Source organism: Podarcis raffonei, chromosome 2, assembly GCF_027172205.1.
Source record: "Podarcis raffonei isolate rPodRaf1 chromosome 2, rPodRaf1.pri, whole genome shotgun sequence".
NCBI lineage: Eukaryota > Metazoa > Chordata > Lepidosauria > Squamata > Lacertidae > Podarcis > Podarcis raffonei.
In genome coordinates, this window is record NC_070603.1 from 112,759,420 (window position 1) to 112,777,631 (window position 18,212).

Consider the following 18,212-nt stretch of genomic DNA (forward strand, 5'->3'; position numbering starts at 1 on the left):
CAACAAGCACCAGCTGGGCCGAGTCAGGGGCCTGAGCCTGCCCTGGCTCCAGATGCGGGGATTACCTTGTTGCCTCCAGCTGGGCCATCACTTACAGCTGCTCCACTACCGCTTTGGTCAGGGGAGGCTGAGGCGGCCCCTGGGTCTAGTAACCCTCTGACGTCTCCCGAGCTGCAGAGACTCAGGTCTGAGAGAAGGAAAGACCTGAGTACTCGCAGGAGGAGTGCTCACCTTCGGGCGAAGCAGGGAGGTGAGTCGCCGGGGGATCAGGATCGGCTGTTACCCCGACAAAGGCTCTCGGACCTCACCCTAGGTTGCGGGAGCAACATTGCTGTATGCCAGAGATCCTGTACCCATCCTTGCCTGGTTTCCTGCCTCGTGTCCTGCCTTGGCCCTGTCAGACTGACTCCTAGCGGAACCTTCGGATTCTGAACCGGATTTGCGGGTTACCCCTGGGCCCAGCACAGGCTTCAAGTTACAAGAAAGGCAATTCCGACAAAACATCGACAGTGGAACAGACTCCCTCAGGGGGTTGTGGACTCTTCTGAGTTTTCTGAGCAGAGGTTGGGCGGCCATCTTGTCAGGAATGCTTGAGTCGAGATTCCTGCATTGCAGGGGGTTGGACTAGATGATCCTCATGGTTCCCCCCCCCAACTCTACAGTTCTATAATTCTATGACTGAGAAAGGTGCAAAGATGAGGCAAAGAGAAAACAAAAGGTGTGGAGAGAGAAGCAAAAGCAAGACAGGTGACACGAGGACAAAAAGTACCAGAAGGTTGAGGGGGAGGGGGAGGCACCAGCAGGGGGCAGATAAAGAAAGGAATTGGTAAAAGTAACTGAAAGCCAAAGGAGATGCAAAATGCAATCATTTTGGGTGCAATGGTTGCTTTTTTGATAAGAAAACACAAACATCATGGTGATAGCTTCTCGCCTTTCTGCTCAAGAACAGGCCGCCTTCACCAAAGAGCAGCCTCCCAGAAAGTAAAAAAAAGACACAACTACTCAAAGGGTCTGAAGTTTTGACCCACAACACTTGAAACAGAGGTTCTCTTGTACGGTGGTACCTTAGGTTTCTGTGAGAAGTGGTTGCTTCAACACTGGGGTCTGAGGGGGAGCCCACTGTGCTGCAGAAACATAACCAACATGTTCCAGATGTCCTAATGGACATTAACCAAACAGAAGAGTCCCTAAAACCCATTTTACAAAGAGCAAAGTGGTGAGGCTCAGAGATAAGCAACTTGCCCAAGAAGCTAAGCACAAGGTTGAAATCCTATACAGTGGTACCTCTGGTTACATACGCTTCAGGTTACATACACTTCAGGTTATAGACTCCGCTAACCCAGAAATAGTGCTTCAGGTTAAGAACTTTGCTTCAGGATGAGGACAGAAATTGTGCTCCGGCGGCGCAGCAGCAGCAGAAGGCCCCATTAGCTAAAGTGGTGCTTCAGGTTAAGAACAGTTTCAGGTTAAGAACATACCTCCAGAATGAATTAAGTTCTTTACCCAAGGTACCACTGTACTAGAAGAATAGCAGACCAACACCTCAGTGTGCGAAATGTGCTTAGCAAATGAAAGTTTGGAAACATAAGAACCATCAAAGTGTTTAGAAAGAAAGCACGTCGGATTGAAAAATAAACCACTTGATTATTATCTTTCAAAAAAGTGACACCCGGTCTTTGAAGAGCCCTTTGAAGAAAACCGAAACTTTGAAGAACAATTTGCTCCATCTGTAATAGGAAGGGAGAATGGCCTGGTCCAACTTGTTCACAGAGTTGCTCCAAAGGCTAGTTGGATTCATTTCTTCTTCTACAAGAAAGTTAAAAGCAAAGCACTAGCTTCCAAACCTATGAGTGGCATGCCTTCTGTTCTAGGACATGTGAAAACCATTAACTTTATCAAATTAAGTACTTGTGATAGAAGCTCTCTGCCAAGGATTGGGTCCCGAACACAAAACTATGTTGATGTTGCACAAAGAGATAAGACGATGATTGTCATGATTGCCAACATGAGTTCATACGCTTCTTCATTAAGTTTGTTCCACAAACAAACGGTTCAGTGTACACCCCAAAAAATCTTTATCAACAATTTTCAAGACAGATGCTTTAAATAAAGAACTGATTACATTTCTGCTGGCTGCATCCCATCAAAATTGGAAAGGTTTCTATAACTTGCTGTTATCTGTTTGGAGTCAGAAGGTTTTGGCAATGGCTCTCGTGGAAAGAGCTGGCTGATGCATAGATGGTATTTGACTCCTGTAAAATTAGCAAAGATACATCATAATGGTGACTATATGTTGGAAATGTAAAGAAAAGGAAGGAACCTTTTATCATATGTGGTGGACCTGTCCCAAGGTGAAATCTGGGAAAAGATTTATAATGAATTGAAAAAAATGTTGAAATATACATTTATAAAGAAACCAGAGGCCTTTCTTCTTGGAATAACAGGTTTGGAATTGCCCAAGAAAGATGTTAAATTATTTTTGTATGCCACAACTGCTGCTCGTATTTTGTTAGCTAAAAAGTGGAAAACCCAAGAATTACCAACAATAGAAAAATGGCAGATGAAGATGATGGAATTTTCGGAGCTAGCCGACCTGACCGGAAGCGTCCGCGACCAGAAGGAGGAGGAGTATCAGAAAGAGTGGAATAAATTTAATGATTATTTAGTGAAATTTGTTAAGTTAAACTAACTGAAAATAGCTTGCAGATACTTAATGGGCTTAGGATTTTATTTATGCTAAGTGAATTAATATGTTTAATTCCATAAGGTGACGATCTAAGGATGTTAATGTTTTAAGTTAAATTTCATAAAAATTGGGATTTGGAAAACCGTTAAAAGGACATGCAATGAAATCCAACAAGGGGAAGCGAGGAAGTCACTTAACAAATTTAATAACTGTAAGTTTCAATAAGGCTATGATTTATGTTTGTTTGTCTTATGTGTTTGTTTGTTTACAATATTGTGAAAACTAATAATTTTTTGGGGGGGAAACAAAGTTAGAAAGATTTATATAACTTGCTGTTATCTGTTTGGAGTCAGAAGGTTTTGGCTGGATGAAGACTCAATGGGTGGTATATGGGAAATGACTTCACTTCAGGGATTCTTAGCACTGTTTATAACTCAACATGCATCTGGTCGGCCACTATAAGAAGAGGAAGCTGGACTGGATGGGCCATTGGCCTGATCCTGCAGGCTCTTCTTATGTTCTTATGTGCAAGGGGGTCCTGTAGTGAGTTTAAGGAGTGAATCAGAGGTGGGTCTCAGGCAGAGGTATCAAGCTGCACCCAACATTGAGGGAGCCTGTTGTCCATGCGTGACATCACACACATGCCGCCCCCTCCAACCCAGCCAGGCCGACTTGGTCAACCCCACCCACCCACCTGCTGCCCACTGCTTTAACTTTGTAAGTCGCCACCCACCATGAGGCTGAGGCCGCCTCACTGAGGCCACGGCCTCCCCCTCTGCAAGGCCCACCAAGGCACTTGGGCGCGAGACCATATAACACCGGACTTGAAAGACCTGCATTGGCTCCCAGTACGTTTCCGAGCACAATTCAAAGTGTTGGTGTTGACCTTTAAAGCCCTAAATGGCCTCGGCCCAGTATACCTGAAGGAGCGTCTCCACCCCCATCATTCTTCCTGGACACTGAGGTCCAGCTCCGAGGGTCTTCTGGCGGTTCCCTCACTGCGAGAAGCCAAGTTACAGGGAACCAGGCAGAGAGCCTTCTTGATAGTGGCACCCACCCTGTGGAACGCCCTGCCATCAGATGTCAAAGAGAACAACAACTAACAGACTTTTAGAAGACATCTGAAGGCAGCCCTGTTTAGGGAAGCTTTTAATGTTTGATGTATTACAGTATTTTAATATTTTGTTGGAAGCCGCCCAGAGTGGCTGGGGAAGCCCAGCCAGATGGGCGGGGTATAAATAATAAATTATTATTATTATTATTATTATTATTCCTTTGAGAGGTCGGGGTGACTAAAGCTGTTTCACCGTCTAAATGTAGGTCAAAAGAGGCCTCTATAATCTGCTTCGTTCAGCACATCTGCAGATGAATATGCGTAATGCATGTGGAATATTTTCAATATTTAATGCTCTACATGAGTGTTTGATGTTATGATGCTCTTGATTTTTATGGAGAGTTGGACTATGGAGAGCACGATTTCTGTTCTCATCCTGAAGCAAAGTTCTTAACCTGAAGCACTATTTCTGGGTTAGCAGAGTCTGTAACCTGAAGCGTATGTAACCCAAGGTACCACTGTATCCTACTTACTGAGCCTCAAGTGCTTCCATTCAACTGTACTCATCTTTCAAAATGTTCTTATGCATATGGAGCATTTGCACATGAACCCCTTTTTATACCGCTTTAGGGACGTTCTGTTTAAGCAGATGTTCCAGCACATTCCAACAGTTGTTATGTGGCTGATTCCACACCCAAGGCCTCTACGTGTGTTACTTGTGTATAGGGATGGGTGACTGTCCATTCCAGTTTCTCTCAATTTCTCATCTTTCTAGCCTTAAGCTTCCACATCAGTTTGCTATTATTGTTCAAGTCACCATCAGTTTTCTCCTAATAGGAACAAATTTCTCCTAATACGAACCAAATTGTACACAATTTTGCCTGGCGTGCAAATTTGTCAACAAAGCCGTTTCGCTCAATACTGTATGTTATTTTCAATAAGATATTCGTTTTTATTCACGGTTCACCTTAGCACAAGAACCTTTGCAGAAAATCCCTTCTGGCTCAAGATCTGCACTGCAAAATTCAGAGACGTGAAAATTTCAAAGAATGGCTGTGTTTCGCTTCCCATGGGGTTTCAGAAAGGGCTGGTTAAGCACGGTGAACTTTAAAATGTGCACTGAATTGCATTTCTCCCCTGCCCCTACTTCTGTGTAAAGGGCAGTCACGGACACACAGGATCCTGAACTGCTCTGGGAATCTCTATGCAGAGAGAGGTCTATGCAGAGAGGGTGTTTGCTTGTCACAGCAACAGCAGAGGCAGAATCAGCTGTGTAGTGTCAACGTTTGTGCAGCCACTTAGTATGTGTGATTTCCAGGAACCGCCTGAGAAAAGGGGGAGGCATTAACCCCGCCCACATTTTCAGACCAATCCTGGAACTCTGACACCAAGACCCTGGCATCCCAAATGCAATATAAGTCCCTCATTATGTGCTGAGGAAAGACAGAAAGACAGAAAGCAAGCAAGCAAGCAAGCAAGCAAGCAAGCAAGCAAGCCATGGCTTCAGTCTCTCTCCATGAGTTCCCTGACCAGATTTGTTCCATCTGCAAGCAATGCTTCGATGATCCTGTGACTATTGACTGCGGGCACAATTTCTGCCAAGCCTGTCTCCCCTCGCTGCCTCACTGGGGAGAGCCCAACAGAGACCCTTCCTGCCTGCTGTGTGGCGAAACCGTCCATCAAAGGAACTTCAAGCCCAACCAGCAACTGGCCAACCTTGTACAGCTGGTCAGGAAACTTCAGGAGGGGGCGAAAAGAGATGCCGAAAGGAAGGAAGTGAGCAAGAGTCACCAAGATCCCCTGAGGCTCTCCTGCAAGGAGGATCGAGCCCCCATCTGCACCGTGTCCAAATGCAGCAAGGAGGACAAAATCCAGGATGTGGTTCCTGCAGAAGTGGCCGCTCAAGGGTCCAAGGTAGGAGATCTCCACGAAGGAAGAGGACAGGGAAATAATTGGGTCTTCTTCCTGGAGGTTCAAGCTGAAGATATCTCTCTCTCACACACACACACGGACAGCTCAGTTGGTAGCGCATGAGACTCTGAATCTCAAGGTTGTGGGTTCAATCCCCACGTTGGGCAAAAGATCTCTGCATCACAGAGGGTTGGACTAGATGACTCCACGATTCTATGATCCCATGGTATTCCATGTACACTTTCATGAGGCCATTTGAGCTGCAGGGGGAAACTGAGACTTCTTTTTGTTACTTTGGGGGCCTGGGGGTTAAATTCGAACACCTTTTGTAGGGAGGGAATGTGGCAGTCGAGCGTGGTGGAGGTTTTCCTCTTTTGGCTAACTTCAGAACACCTTGCCATCACTTCTAGGAATGGTTCAGCCACTGCCATTGGCCATATTTGGGGGAATAGCAGAATCATCTTGGGTACGAGACTAAATGATGGCTAAGCAACCCTTGAGCTGATTTTGAGGGCGTGCAGGGGGGGTGGAGGGGACGGGAGAGGGAGAGGAAGTCTCACTGCACATGCAGAAATCTGTTGCCCAAGCAGAGGTGCTTCCAGCCCATTGTCAGGAACATCCCGAGGGAAAGTTGTTGAAGTCTTCTTGGTGTCCAAAGTGTAGGAACTGATAAAAAGAAGTTCTGCAGGCGTGTAACTCCAGGCATGTAGGATGTTGACGTGTGTTTTAATCTGGGTTTTGGCTTATCCTTGATTCTAATTAATTTCTAAATGTCGTAAATAGCTGCTTTTATCTCTCTCCTTTTGCCAATAATTATATAAAAATATTTATTTTTGTAAATGACTTTGAGGTTTTATTACAACCAAGCAGGATATAAACCTTTTGCAATAAGTATGGCTAAATAACTTAATAAATGCTTAAACCAATCTATCAGCCACCATCCAACACACCCTCAAAATAAAAACAGACCAAAATCACAACATAGCTAAATGCATCGGCAAATTGGGGTCCATATTTGATCTGTTAAATCTGAAGCTTTGTTTCTGACCCCATTTACTATAATGGGGAATTTAAAAATGGCTATAATCTCTTTTCCTTTTCACATAAGTGAGTGAAATATCTGAAGGGCTGTTATGAACTAAGCTTGGATCCTAGAACAATAGGCAGGTAGGATTCTAGAATGATAAAACTGATTGGCTTGCAGGAAAAGTCCAATCAAGCTCCAGGAAGGAAGCAGAATCAGCCAATCAGACAGGACTCGTTGTGTAAATAATGTACCGCATTTTTCACTCTATAGGACGCACCCGACCATAGGACGCACCTTCTTTTACAGGGGGAGAACAAGGGGGAAAATTCTCCCCCTCTCTGCTCAGCGCCCCTTCAGCGAAGCGGCAGGAGAAACGGAGCCCCTTCCATTTCTCCTCCCGCTTGGCTGAAGGGGCGCCGCACAGCTCTCCCTCTCTGCTGAAGCCAGGAGAGTCTTGCTCTCCTGGCTTCAGCAAAAGTAACCCGAAGCCTTTGGAGCTCAGCGCGAAGTCCTGCTGCGCTCCAAAGGCTTCAGGCGGCTATCCCTGAAGCCTGGAGAGCGAGAGGGGTCGGTGCGCACCGACCCCTCTCGGTCTTCAGGCTTCAGCAAAAGCAACACGAAGCCTCCATTGTGGAGGGAGTGCTCCCTCTGTGCTTTGGAGGCTTTGCGTTGCTATCGCTGAAGCCAAGGAGCCTACATTCGCTGCATAGGATGCACACACATTTCCCCTTAATTTTTGGAGGGGGAAAAGTGCATCCTATAGAGCGAAAAATACGGTATATAAAAGCCTGAGGTTTGGGGGGCAATTCAATCACTGTTTTACAAGCTGCAATAAAGAGCATGAAATCACTACAGGACTCTGAATATATTTCAAGGGCTATGTCACACGCAAGAGGGAGCAAGTTTGTTTTCTCCTGCTCTGGAGGGTAGGGTGCAAACCAATGGCTTTAAATTACAAGAAAGGAGATTCCGACTGAACATTCAGTCTGTTCAGCAGATTCCTACGAGAGGCGGTGGACTCTCCTTCCTTGGAGGTTTTTAAGCAGAGCTTGGATGGCCATCTGTCAGGGATGCTTCAGCTGAGATTCCTGCATTGTAGGGGGTTGGACTAGATGACCCTCAGGGTCCCTTCCAATTCTATGATTGTATGAAATTTGCAGGCAAAGTAGCCCCTCCAGTGGGAGAACAATTCATTGCCCAAGCAGAAATCCTTGTGCTGATGAAACGATTGCCTTAGTGCTATGTTGGATTCCATGCAATGTATTAGAGGACATGCAAGCCGACTCCATAGAAGTGATCTTTCTGGGCTGTTGGGAGAGCTGTTTTGTAAATTTTGATGAACTGTGTATGTTTTTGCCCAGCTGCTATTTATGTTTATCTGAATACTGTTTTAAACTCTTTTAAGTCTCTTGGAGACCTCTGTGCAAAAAGGGACTAATAATAATAATAATAATAATAATAATAATAATAATAATAATAATAATTTTCAAATAGTTATTGTTGTTGTTTAGTCGTTTAGTCGTGTCTGACTCTTCGTGACCCCATGGACCAGAGCACGCCAGGTACTCCTGTCTTCCACTGCCTCCCGCAGTTTGGTCATAGTTATTATCCTACAGCAATTTACGCCAGCGTGGTGTAGTGGTTAAGAGCGGTGGACTCGTAAACTAGTGCACCGGGTTCGCTTCCCCACTCCTCCACACGCAGCTGCTGGGTGACCTTGGGCCAGTCCCACTTCTCTGAAGTCTCTCAGCCCCACTCACCTCACAGAGTGTTTGTTGTGGGGGAGGAAGGGAAAGGAGAATGTTAGCCGCTTGGAGACTCCTTAGGGTAGTGATAAAGCGGGATATCAAATTCAAACTCTTCTAAAACATATCCATTCTGCAGGTGACCCAAGCTGCACCTCCTAACATCAATGCCACGAAGACCCCAGTTGTGGGCTCACCAACCACAAATGAGGAAGAGGAAACCACTTGCTCCATCTGCAGGGAGTATCTTACAGACCCTGTGGTGCTGGACTGCGGCCACAACTTCTGCCGGGGGTGCATCACCTGCTATTGTAAGATATTGGAAAATCAGGATGGGGGAGTGTTGAAGTGTCCTCTTTGCAAATCCCGGATCCAGAAGTGGAATTTTCGATCCAATTTGCAGCTGGCAGAAACAGTAGAAGGTCTCAAACTCCTTCCACTGAAATTATATAAGGTAAAGTAAGGTGTGGGGGGGGGTCATGCTGGGATCCTCTTTTCCTATTATAGTCAGTGCTGAATTACATATAGAAGACTCCCGATTTAATCCAGGGCTGGATCTACATTGATCTTCTAAAGGTGATTGAATATAATGTTCTCTAACGCTTAATGGTAGTTTTCCATTGCTGGCGGCTCACTGCTCTGCAGAGCCCTCTGTTAACGCATTTTAAACATTATAAATGATGAGTGTAGATCCGCCCCAGGTAATCTCAGTCTATAAAATTCTGCCTGAGAGTTTGGAGAGTTGTAACAACAACAACAACAACAACAACAACAACAACAACAATTTATTAATTATACCACACTCATCTGGCTGGGTTTCCCCAGCCACTCTGAGTGGCTCCCAACAGAATATTGAAAACATGACAAAACATCAAGCATTAAAAACTTCCCTAAAGAGGGCTACTAAATGTCTTCTAAAAGTCTGATAGTTGTTTATTTCCTTGACATCTGGTGGGAGGGTGTTCCGCAGGGCGGGCGCCACTACCAAGAAGGCCCTCTGCCTGGTTCCCTGTAACCTCACTTCTCGCAGGGAGGTTGTTGGCTGTATGGCGCAATTTAATGCTCAGGTTCCGCAATGCATCTGCTTCAGATTTGCTCCAGATGAGCCTTAGTAGTAATAATAATAATAATAATAATAATAATAATAATAATTTTATTATTTATATGCAGCCATCAACATCAACCATTAAAAACTTCAGATGTCTTCCAAAAGTCAAATAATTCTTTGACATCTGATGGGAGGGCTTTCCACAGGGCAAACTAAGATCCCAGGTTCAGTTCCTTCCAATTGGGCTGAGAAAGTGAAATAATTCTATCTAATATCCTACAAACCTGAAGGCAGCTTTTTGCTAGAGGAACAAATAGTTTGATTCAGAATCAGACTGGATCATATAATATGTATCTAACATACTCAGAAAAGGGGTGGGGGGTAGGGGGATATGGCAGGCATCCCCAACCTTTGGCCCTCCAGATGTTTTGTACTACAACTCCCATCATCCCTGACCACTGGTCCTGTTAGCTAGGGATCATGGGAGTTGTAGGCCAAAACATCTGGAGGGCCGCAGGATCAGGGATGCCTGGGATATGGTCTTTATTTTCCAAGGAGGGCGTAGGAAGAAACCTCTGCAAATTACTAGATCCTTCATGCTTAGATGAGACATAAGCCCTTTTCGGTCTGCTGCATAGTACAAAGACATGGGGAAGATGAAGCATCACCACAGCAATGGCCTCTGCCCTCTTAGCTACCCATGATCATGTCAATGTTTCAGACAAACCTACTTAAGGAATCTACAGGGTGGCCCAAAATCATTTTTTCTGATCATTTTCCCCGGAGATTTCCCTATGGGCTTTCTTCTTGCGAAGCAAGCCCATAGGGAAATTCGTCTTGCGGAACGACTCAAAAACGGAAAACTCTTTCGTCTTGCGAGTTTTTCGTTTTGCGAGGCGTTCGTCTTGCGAGGCACCACTGTATCGTTACGAGTTTGTCAGTGCCAGACCTCTCTAATCCCAGGATCCAGCAAGTGTTAAAATAGGGATCAGCACCCTTTTTCAGCCGTGGGCCAGTCCACCATCCCTCAGACCATGTGGTGGGCCAGACTATATTTGGGGGGAGGGATGAACAAATTCCTATGCTCCACAAATAACCCAGAGATGCATTTTAAATAAAAGCACACATTCTACTCATGTAAAAACACCAGGCAGGCCCCACAAATAACCCAGAGATGCTTTTTAAATAAAAGGACACGTTCTACTCATGAAAAACACGCTGATTCTTGGACCATCCGTGGGCCAGATGGAGATGGAGATTGGGCCACATCCGGCCCCCGGGCCTTAGGTTGCCTACATGTGTTAAAGTCTAACCAAGGTTTCTAATTTTTGTAATAGCCATGCGAGTCTCCGGGGGGAGGTGTAAGGAGAACAAAGGAAGGGGAGATGGCAAATGCCCCTCCCTCAACTCACAGATAGTTGTATATATGTGTAAACAAACCACATATCATAAAGGCACCACAGTCTCTGCTGTGCCTCATTCCCAAAAGGAAACACGAACCCTGATGAGAAAGCGCCCGGAACCCCGGGAATCTTTCGCCGCTCGGAGACTTGGGTGGCACACAATGTTATTTTCAATCTGTGCAGGAAAGAACCCAGAGCCAGCTGAAGTCTTTGGAGAAAGAAAAGCAAAACCTTGTCAATCAGCAACAGTCTGTAGAAGAGGAAAAGGAGAAATGTCTGGTAGGTTTTTTTCATTCAAGATCTTTGCAAGCCAAGGTTGTGCGTAGACAACAGACTCGCAGCCAAGGCAGGGATCGTGGAGCAAACCTGAACCCCAGAAAGCCTGTCGCTTTAAAACTGCCTTGCACTTGGCCAGACTAGCCAGAGGCTATTCCACAAAGCCCTCTAAATCATGTACATAAAAGATGAAGGTAAAGGTAAAGGACCCCTAAGGGTGGCGCTGTGGGTTAAACCACAAAGCCTAGGACTTGTTGATCAGAAGGTCGGCGGTTCGAATCCCCGCGACGGGTTGAGCTCCCGTTGCTCGGTCCCTGCTCCTGCCAACCTAGCAGTTCGAAAGCACGTCAAAGTGCAAGTAGATAAATAGATACCGCTCCGGTGGGAAGGTAAATGGCATTTCCGTGCGCTGCTCTGGTTCGCCAGAAGCGGCTTAGTCATGCTGGCCACATGACCTGGAAGCTGTACGCCGGCTCCCTCAGCCAATAAAGCAAGATGAGCGCTGCAACCCCAGAGTCGGCCACAACTGGACCTAATGGTGAGGGGTCCCTTTACCTTCAAAGGACCCCTGACAGTTAAGTCCAGTCGCGAACGACTCTGGGGTTGCGGCGCTCATCTCGCTTTACAGGCTGAAGGAGCCAGTGTTTGTCCACTTCCACAGTAAGTTTTTCCATGTCATGTGGCCAGCATGACTAAGCCGCTTCTGGCGAAAACAGAGCAGTGCACGGAAACCCCATTTACCTTCCCGCCGGAAGGTATTTATCTACTTGCACTTGCTTTCGAATTGCTAGCATAGCATCCTTTAAACCCACAGGCTGGTATGGCAGGAAAGGCTAGAACTTTCCTACTTCCTACTTTCCTAAAATTTTGGAACCTTAGCCATTCCTTGCCCTGTGTGCAGCCTGAAAGTAGCTGCATGTGTGTGCAGTCATGGGTCAGCTGGATGTGTGTAAATGGGGGATTGCCAGTACTGGATGTGTGTTGTGTTACCTGTGCATGTTGCACGTCTGATATGTGGAGTGGATTTATGTGTATGTGTGGAGGACAGAGGGGGGGCTTCCATGTTTGTTCCAGGTGCATTTGTGACACCTGTGTGGGCGTTCTTTCCTCAGAAACAGTTAAACAAAGAAAAGCAGAAAATCAAAGACGCCTTTGAGAAGATGCAAAATTCTCTGGAGGAAAAAGAGAGTTCCTCGCTGGCCCGCCTGAGAAACCTAGAAAAGGAGATTAAGAAGAAGGTGGCGGAAAATGGCAACAGACTCTCGGAGGACATTTCTTACCTCACGAAATTGATCGCTGAGCTGGAGGAGAAGTGTGAGCAGCCTCCGCAACTGTTCCTTCAGGTGAGATGGAGTCAATGTCACCTGAAAGTGACATTTGGTTTTCCGCAGAGAAAACAGGGCAAATCAGTCCTCCTGGTAACACAAATATGAGACAGACTTCTCTGTATCTTTCTCTTTCAGGACATCGAAAGTATCTTGCTCAGGTATGCAGCTTCTTCTCCTGCCATTACTGACTCTTAAAAATAAATAAATCCCTGCTTATTCCCCAGAAAGTCTTGATGCAGCTAACAGTAGCAAAAGCAGAATAAACATTATAATGTCCATAGGCTGCAGGGCAAGGTGAGCAATAACTGGCTTATCTTCTTCCTTTCTGTTACACAGTTTTTAGTCTAGCTTCTACACCCTTTGGATCTGACATTATTTGGCACAGATAATTTGTCCACAGCTACATTTGTCTTGACAGGGATGATGATGATTTATACCCCTCACATCTGGCTGGGTTTCCCCAGCCACCCTGGGCGGCTCCCAAAAGAATATTAAAAGCACTATAAAACATCAAACATTAAAAACTTCCCAAAACAGGGCTGCCTTCAGATGTCTTCTAAAAGCCAGATAGTTGTTTATTTCCTTGACATCTGACAGGAGGGCGTTCCACAGGGCAGGCGCCACCACCGAGAAGGCCCTCTGCCTGCTTCCCTGTAGCTTCACTATTTGCAGGAATGGAACCACCAGAAGGCCCTCGGAGCTGGACCTCAGAGTCCAGGCTGAACAATGGAGCTAGAGACGCTCCTTCAGGTATACAGGGCTAATGTCATTTAGGGCTTTAAAGGTCAGCACCAACACTTTGAATTGTGCTTGGAAATGTACTGGGAGCCAATGCAGGTCTTTCAAGACCGGTGTTATACGGTCTCAGCAGCCACTCCCAGTTACCAGTCTAGCTGCCGCATTCTGGATTAGTTGTAGTTTCCGGGTCACCTTCAGAGGGATGAAGCACATTGTTGTGTGAGCCCAAGAAGCCCCTCTATATAGAACCAGGCTGTAGTCCCCTCCATTCCTCCCTCTCTACTTCCCCCAAAAGCGCTGGCTACTTAAAAACCTTTTCAAACGACAAGTGCCGCGCATTGAATCTATAAAGCATTAGAGGAATTACCATTCTTTAAGCTTTCTTTTCGCAAAACCATCTTTCCTTCCCGGGTACAGGGAGAAACGAGTGGAGCATTCAGCAGACCTTTCCACCTGGTTGGAGGAGAGACTCAAGATCTGTTGTCAGAAAAATTCAATGCTAATAAACGCTATGGTGAAATGTGCAGGTATTTGGGGCAGCTCGGGAGTCGGGGGCGGGGGGAGAGAGAGAGAGAGAGAGAGCATGAGCTCTCAAAAATATCCCTGTGGAGGAAAGCGATCTAGGGCCCGGGATGGAATATGCAACAGAAACATCCACCCGGCTGTGAAAAAGGCAAAATTCCTTGCCAGCGAAAGGCATGGAAACAAAAACATTGCGATGCCTTTATGCAAATCAATGGTGTAAACCTGAGAGATTCTGGAGAGGCCTAGCAACTACATCTTGGAAGATTGCAGTAGAGCTGGAAACATTGCAGTAAATATGATTTTTTTTTCAAAAAAATGAAATCTACCGTATTTTTCGTTCTATAGGGCGCACCAGCCCATAGGACGCACCTCGTTTTTTGGGGGGGGGAATGAATAAAAAAAATTATTCCCCCCCCAGCCGCGGTTGCCGCCCCAAGCCTTGCGAACACTCGCCCGAAGCACGGGAGCCCTCCAGAGGGCTCCCCGTGCTTCGGGCGACAGGCTGCCGCCCCAAGCCTCGCGCGCCCGTCGGGACCTCCCGCCGGGCGCGCAAGGCTTGCGGACACTCGCCGGGGCTGCAGGCTGCTGCCCGCAAGCCTTGTGAGCCCGCGGGAACTCCCGCCGGGCTTGCAAGGCTTGCGGATAGCTTCCTGAAGCCTGGAGAGCGAGAGGGGTCGGTGTGCACTGACCCCTATCGCTCTCCAGGCTTCAGTGAAAGCCTGCATTCGCCCCATAGGACACACACACATTTCCCCTTCATTTTTGGAGGGGAAAAAGTGCGTCCTATGGTGCGAAAAATACGGTACATTATTTATTACATATTGATAAGCTCTTTGAGCGAATTTGTCATTTTTAAACCTAACATTTCCTTCCTTCTCCCACCTCCTCAAACAGATTCCCTGGAGGAAGCACTGAAGAAAGGTAATTTTGGGGGGACAGAACACCAAGGGATATTTTGATGGGATAAGTTGCCAGTGGGTCCGTCTGCTGACCACAGAAAGTCACCCACTTTAAATCTGTAGCACATCTAATGTAATTCTAATTTATGTGATGATCTTAATCGAGGTCAAGTTGACATATTGCTATTTTGTACATTGCTGCTGCTCCTTGCTTGCTTGTGAGTCACACAAAGCAATAATCAACCTAAAAAAGCAAAACAACCCATGAAATACAGTACCTCATTTTTATATTTCAGAAGGTTTGAATAAATTTCTCACTCACAATACAGCGCCTCTGGAGCAAAAACTGGAGAAAGGTAATATTATGGAACTAAATGAGAACTAAATCTTGGTGGGAGATGGTGCTTGGAAAAGAGTCAAGGAGCAGAACTGGTTTTATTCTGGGAATAAATTCAGTAAATTGAGTAAATAATAATTGTTTCTTAACTGTGCCTGACATGCCATCCAAAAGTTAATTCATTCAGCATAGCCCTATATTTAAATGCCGATCTTAATCAGGGAAGTACTGTAACAGGGCTTTTTTTAAAAGAAGCAACCGCTGAAACATGTATGATGATCATTTTATTCTATTGCTTCTTAAACGAGAACTGAACAAAAGTAAGTTCTGGAAGAATTAGATGGAAACACAAGCCCTACAATGAAAATAAGGACACCCAATGACACATAAAACATTAACCATAGTCGCTGAGAGCATGTCATTCAAATAAAAACTACCAAGTCTAACAAATGAGTAATTATTATTATTGTTGTTGTTAGTATTATTAATTGTTGTTGTTGTTGTTGTTGTTAATTGAATTTATATACCGCCCTATACCTGGAGGTCTCAGGGCGGTTCACAAAAAAGATCACAATATATAAAATCAAAATAAAAAGAATAACCCAATAATGCCCCACCCCAAAAAAGAGCTACATTTTAAAAGGGCATAGGATGTTGATGAAGTCAACCAAAGGCCTAGTTAAAAAGGAACATTTTTACCTGGCACCTAAAGGTGTATAATGAAGGCACCAGCCGAACTTCCCCAGGGAGAGCATTCCACAGATGGGGAGCCACTGCAGAGAAGGCCCCGTTCTCGTGTGACCCCCCTCCAAACCTCTTGAAGAGGAGGCACACGAAGGAGGGTCTCAGAAGATGATCTCAGGGTCCGGGTAGGTTCTTATGGAAAGAGGCGGTCCTTGAGGTATTGCGGTCCTGAGCCATTTAAGGCTTTATAGGTCGAAACCAGCACTTTGAAATGGGCCTGGAAACTAATTGGTAGCCAGTGAAATCGGACCAGGATTGGTGTAATATGCTCAGACCGTTTTGCTCGAGCAACCTGGCCGCTGAATTCTGCACTAGCTGTAGTTTTCAAACAGTCTTCAGAGTCATCTCTACGTATAGCTTTCACCCACCCCTTATTTGGCGGGAAACTCCCTTATCCCAGTGCCGTGTCCCACTGCTGTCCCTTATTGATGATGTCCCTTAAATTTCCCGGGTTTCATGCTCGCCCGGCTCGGGGTCCTCCGCTGCGAGAGAGCGCGCGCGAGGAGTTCCATCGGCCCTTCCCTACCCAAGAGAGAGGGGGTGAGGGAGAGAGACTCTCACCCACGCCGCCCACAAGCCTGGAGGCGGCAGCGGTGGCGGCAGCTGAGGAGGCGGCCTGAGGGAGGAGGAAGAGGATGGGGAGGCACGCAGAAGGGCGGCACTTCAGCGGCCGCCGCAGCGCCACAACCGCCTCATATCGGATTGACAGAATCTGTCAATCCTACTCTTTACAATAGCAAAATCCCTTATTTTGGCTGCTGATCCCTTATTTTCGAGGCTGCTGGTCCCTTCTTTTCAAATCTATAAGTTGACAGCTATGATGTAAATATGTCTCTGACTGGAAATGGGTAGAAACCATAGCTAAAGGTGGTGTTCCCAGGTGTAGCAGACCCGAAGGGATCGTTCCTTCTCATCTGCTTAGGAGTGTACGCTTACTCGCCAGGAGATTTAAGCCCACGTTTATTTTCCCTTTGTCTGTGTGCCCTTCAGTGAGCGTGACTCTGGATCCACAAACGGCACACCCTCTGCTTGCGCTGTCTGCCGATCTGAAGAGCGTGAAGGTTGGGGAAGTGTCTGACGACCAGGCCGAGGACACGGACGAACTGATCTGCATACCCTACGTGCTGGGCCGCGAGAAGTTCACGTCCGGGAGACATTGGTGGGAGGTCGAGCTAGATTTAAATGAAGAAGACAAGGAATACATGGATCAGGAGTGCTTGTGGATCGTAGGGGCGGCACGAGAGTCCTTCCAGAGAAATAAAGGTTTCAACCTGAGCCCTAAAGCTGGGGTCTGGGCTGTGGGGGTGAGCCCCTTTTCCAAAAAGCTCACTGCTTTCACTTCCCGCAAGCCAAGCCATTCACACTTGGCACATCAGGTGAGGAAGATCCGAGTATCCCTGGATTACAAGGCACGCCAGGTGGAGTTTTTTGATGCCGATACAGATGCCTCCATTTTCACTTTTTCGGCAGCTTCGTTTGCTGGGGAGGCCATTCGTCCCTTTTTTTGTCTGGGGGGAGAAGGACTTGAATTGAAGTGTGGAAACTGAGCAGAATATTCACCAGCCCTGGTCTTTCCCTGAAAACAGATAGCTAGTGAAAGCTTTCCTTCTGGTGCAAATGGCAGCTGTGGGGGTGTATTAGGGCTGTATTAATGGAAGCTTTCCTTCTGGTGCAAATAGCAGCTTGGGGGTGTATTAAGGCTGTATTAGTGGAAGCTTTCCTTCTGGTGCAAATAGCAGCTGTGGGGGTGTATTAGGGCTGTATTAAAGGAAGCTTTCCTTCTGGTGCAAATAGCAGCTGTGGGGGTGTATTAGGGCTGTGCTAATGGAAGCTTTCCTTCTGGTGCAAATGGCAGCTGTGGGGGTGTATTAGGGCTGTATTAATGGAAGCTTTCCTTCTGGTGCAAATAGCAGCTTGGGGGTGTATTAGGGCTGTATTAGTGGAAGCTTTCCTTCTGGTGCAAATAGCAGCTGTGGGGGTGTATTAGGGCTGTGTTAAAGGAAGCTTTCCTTCTGGTGCAAATAGCAGCTGTGGGGGTGTATTAGGGCTGTATTAATGGAAGCTTTCCTTCTGGTACAAATAGCAGCTTGGGGGTGTATTAGGGCTGTATTAGTGGAAGCTTTCCTTCTGGTGCAAATAGCAGCTGTGGGGGGTGTATTAGGGCTGTGCTAATGGAAGCTTTCCTTCTGGCGCAAATAGCAACTGGGGGGGGTGTATTAGGGATGTATTAATGGAAGCTTTCCTTCTGGTGCAAATAGCAGCTGTGGGGGTGTATTAGGGCTGTATTAGTGGAAGCTTTCCTTCTGGTGCAAATAGCAGCTGTGGAAGTGTGTATTAGGGTTCTGCTGAGACCCCACTGATCTGCCTCGTGGCCCCAGTTTGCGGTCCCTGGGTCTGCACATCACCCACGTGCAGACAGGGATGTCCCACCCTCTGACAGCCCTGGATTGCTCTGGGATTTGCAACCCAATCCAGGGCTATTTGAACCTGA

The 18,212-nt window shown here is 46.5% G+C and overlaps 1 protein-coding gene across 1 annotated transcript; it reads left to right on the forward strand.

Moving 5' to 3' along the window:
• Positions 1 to 5,227: 5,227 nt before the first annotated feature.
• On the forward strand, positions 5,228 to 17,927 carry LOC128409020 (tripartite motif-containing protein 10-like). The gene is made up of 9 exons (XM_053379180.1): positions 5,228 to 5,654; positions 8,563 to 8,877; positions 11,058 to 11,153; positions 12,263 to 12,493; positions 12,614 to 12,636; positions 13,634 to 13,743; positions 14,636 to 14,662; positions 14,937 to 14,996; positions 16,712 to 17,927. The coding sequence occupies exons 1-9, from the start codon at positions 5,238 to 5,240 to the stop codon at positions 17,266 to 17,268; spliced, it is 1,836 nt and encodes a 611-aa protein (XP_053235155.1). The 5' UTR covers positions 5,228 to 5,237; the 3' UTR covers positions 17,269 to 17,927.
• Positions 17,928 to 18,212: the final 285 nt, after the last annotated feature.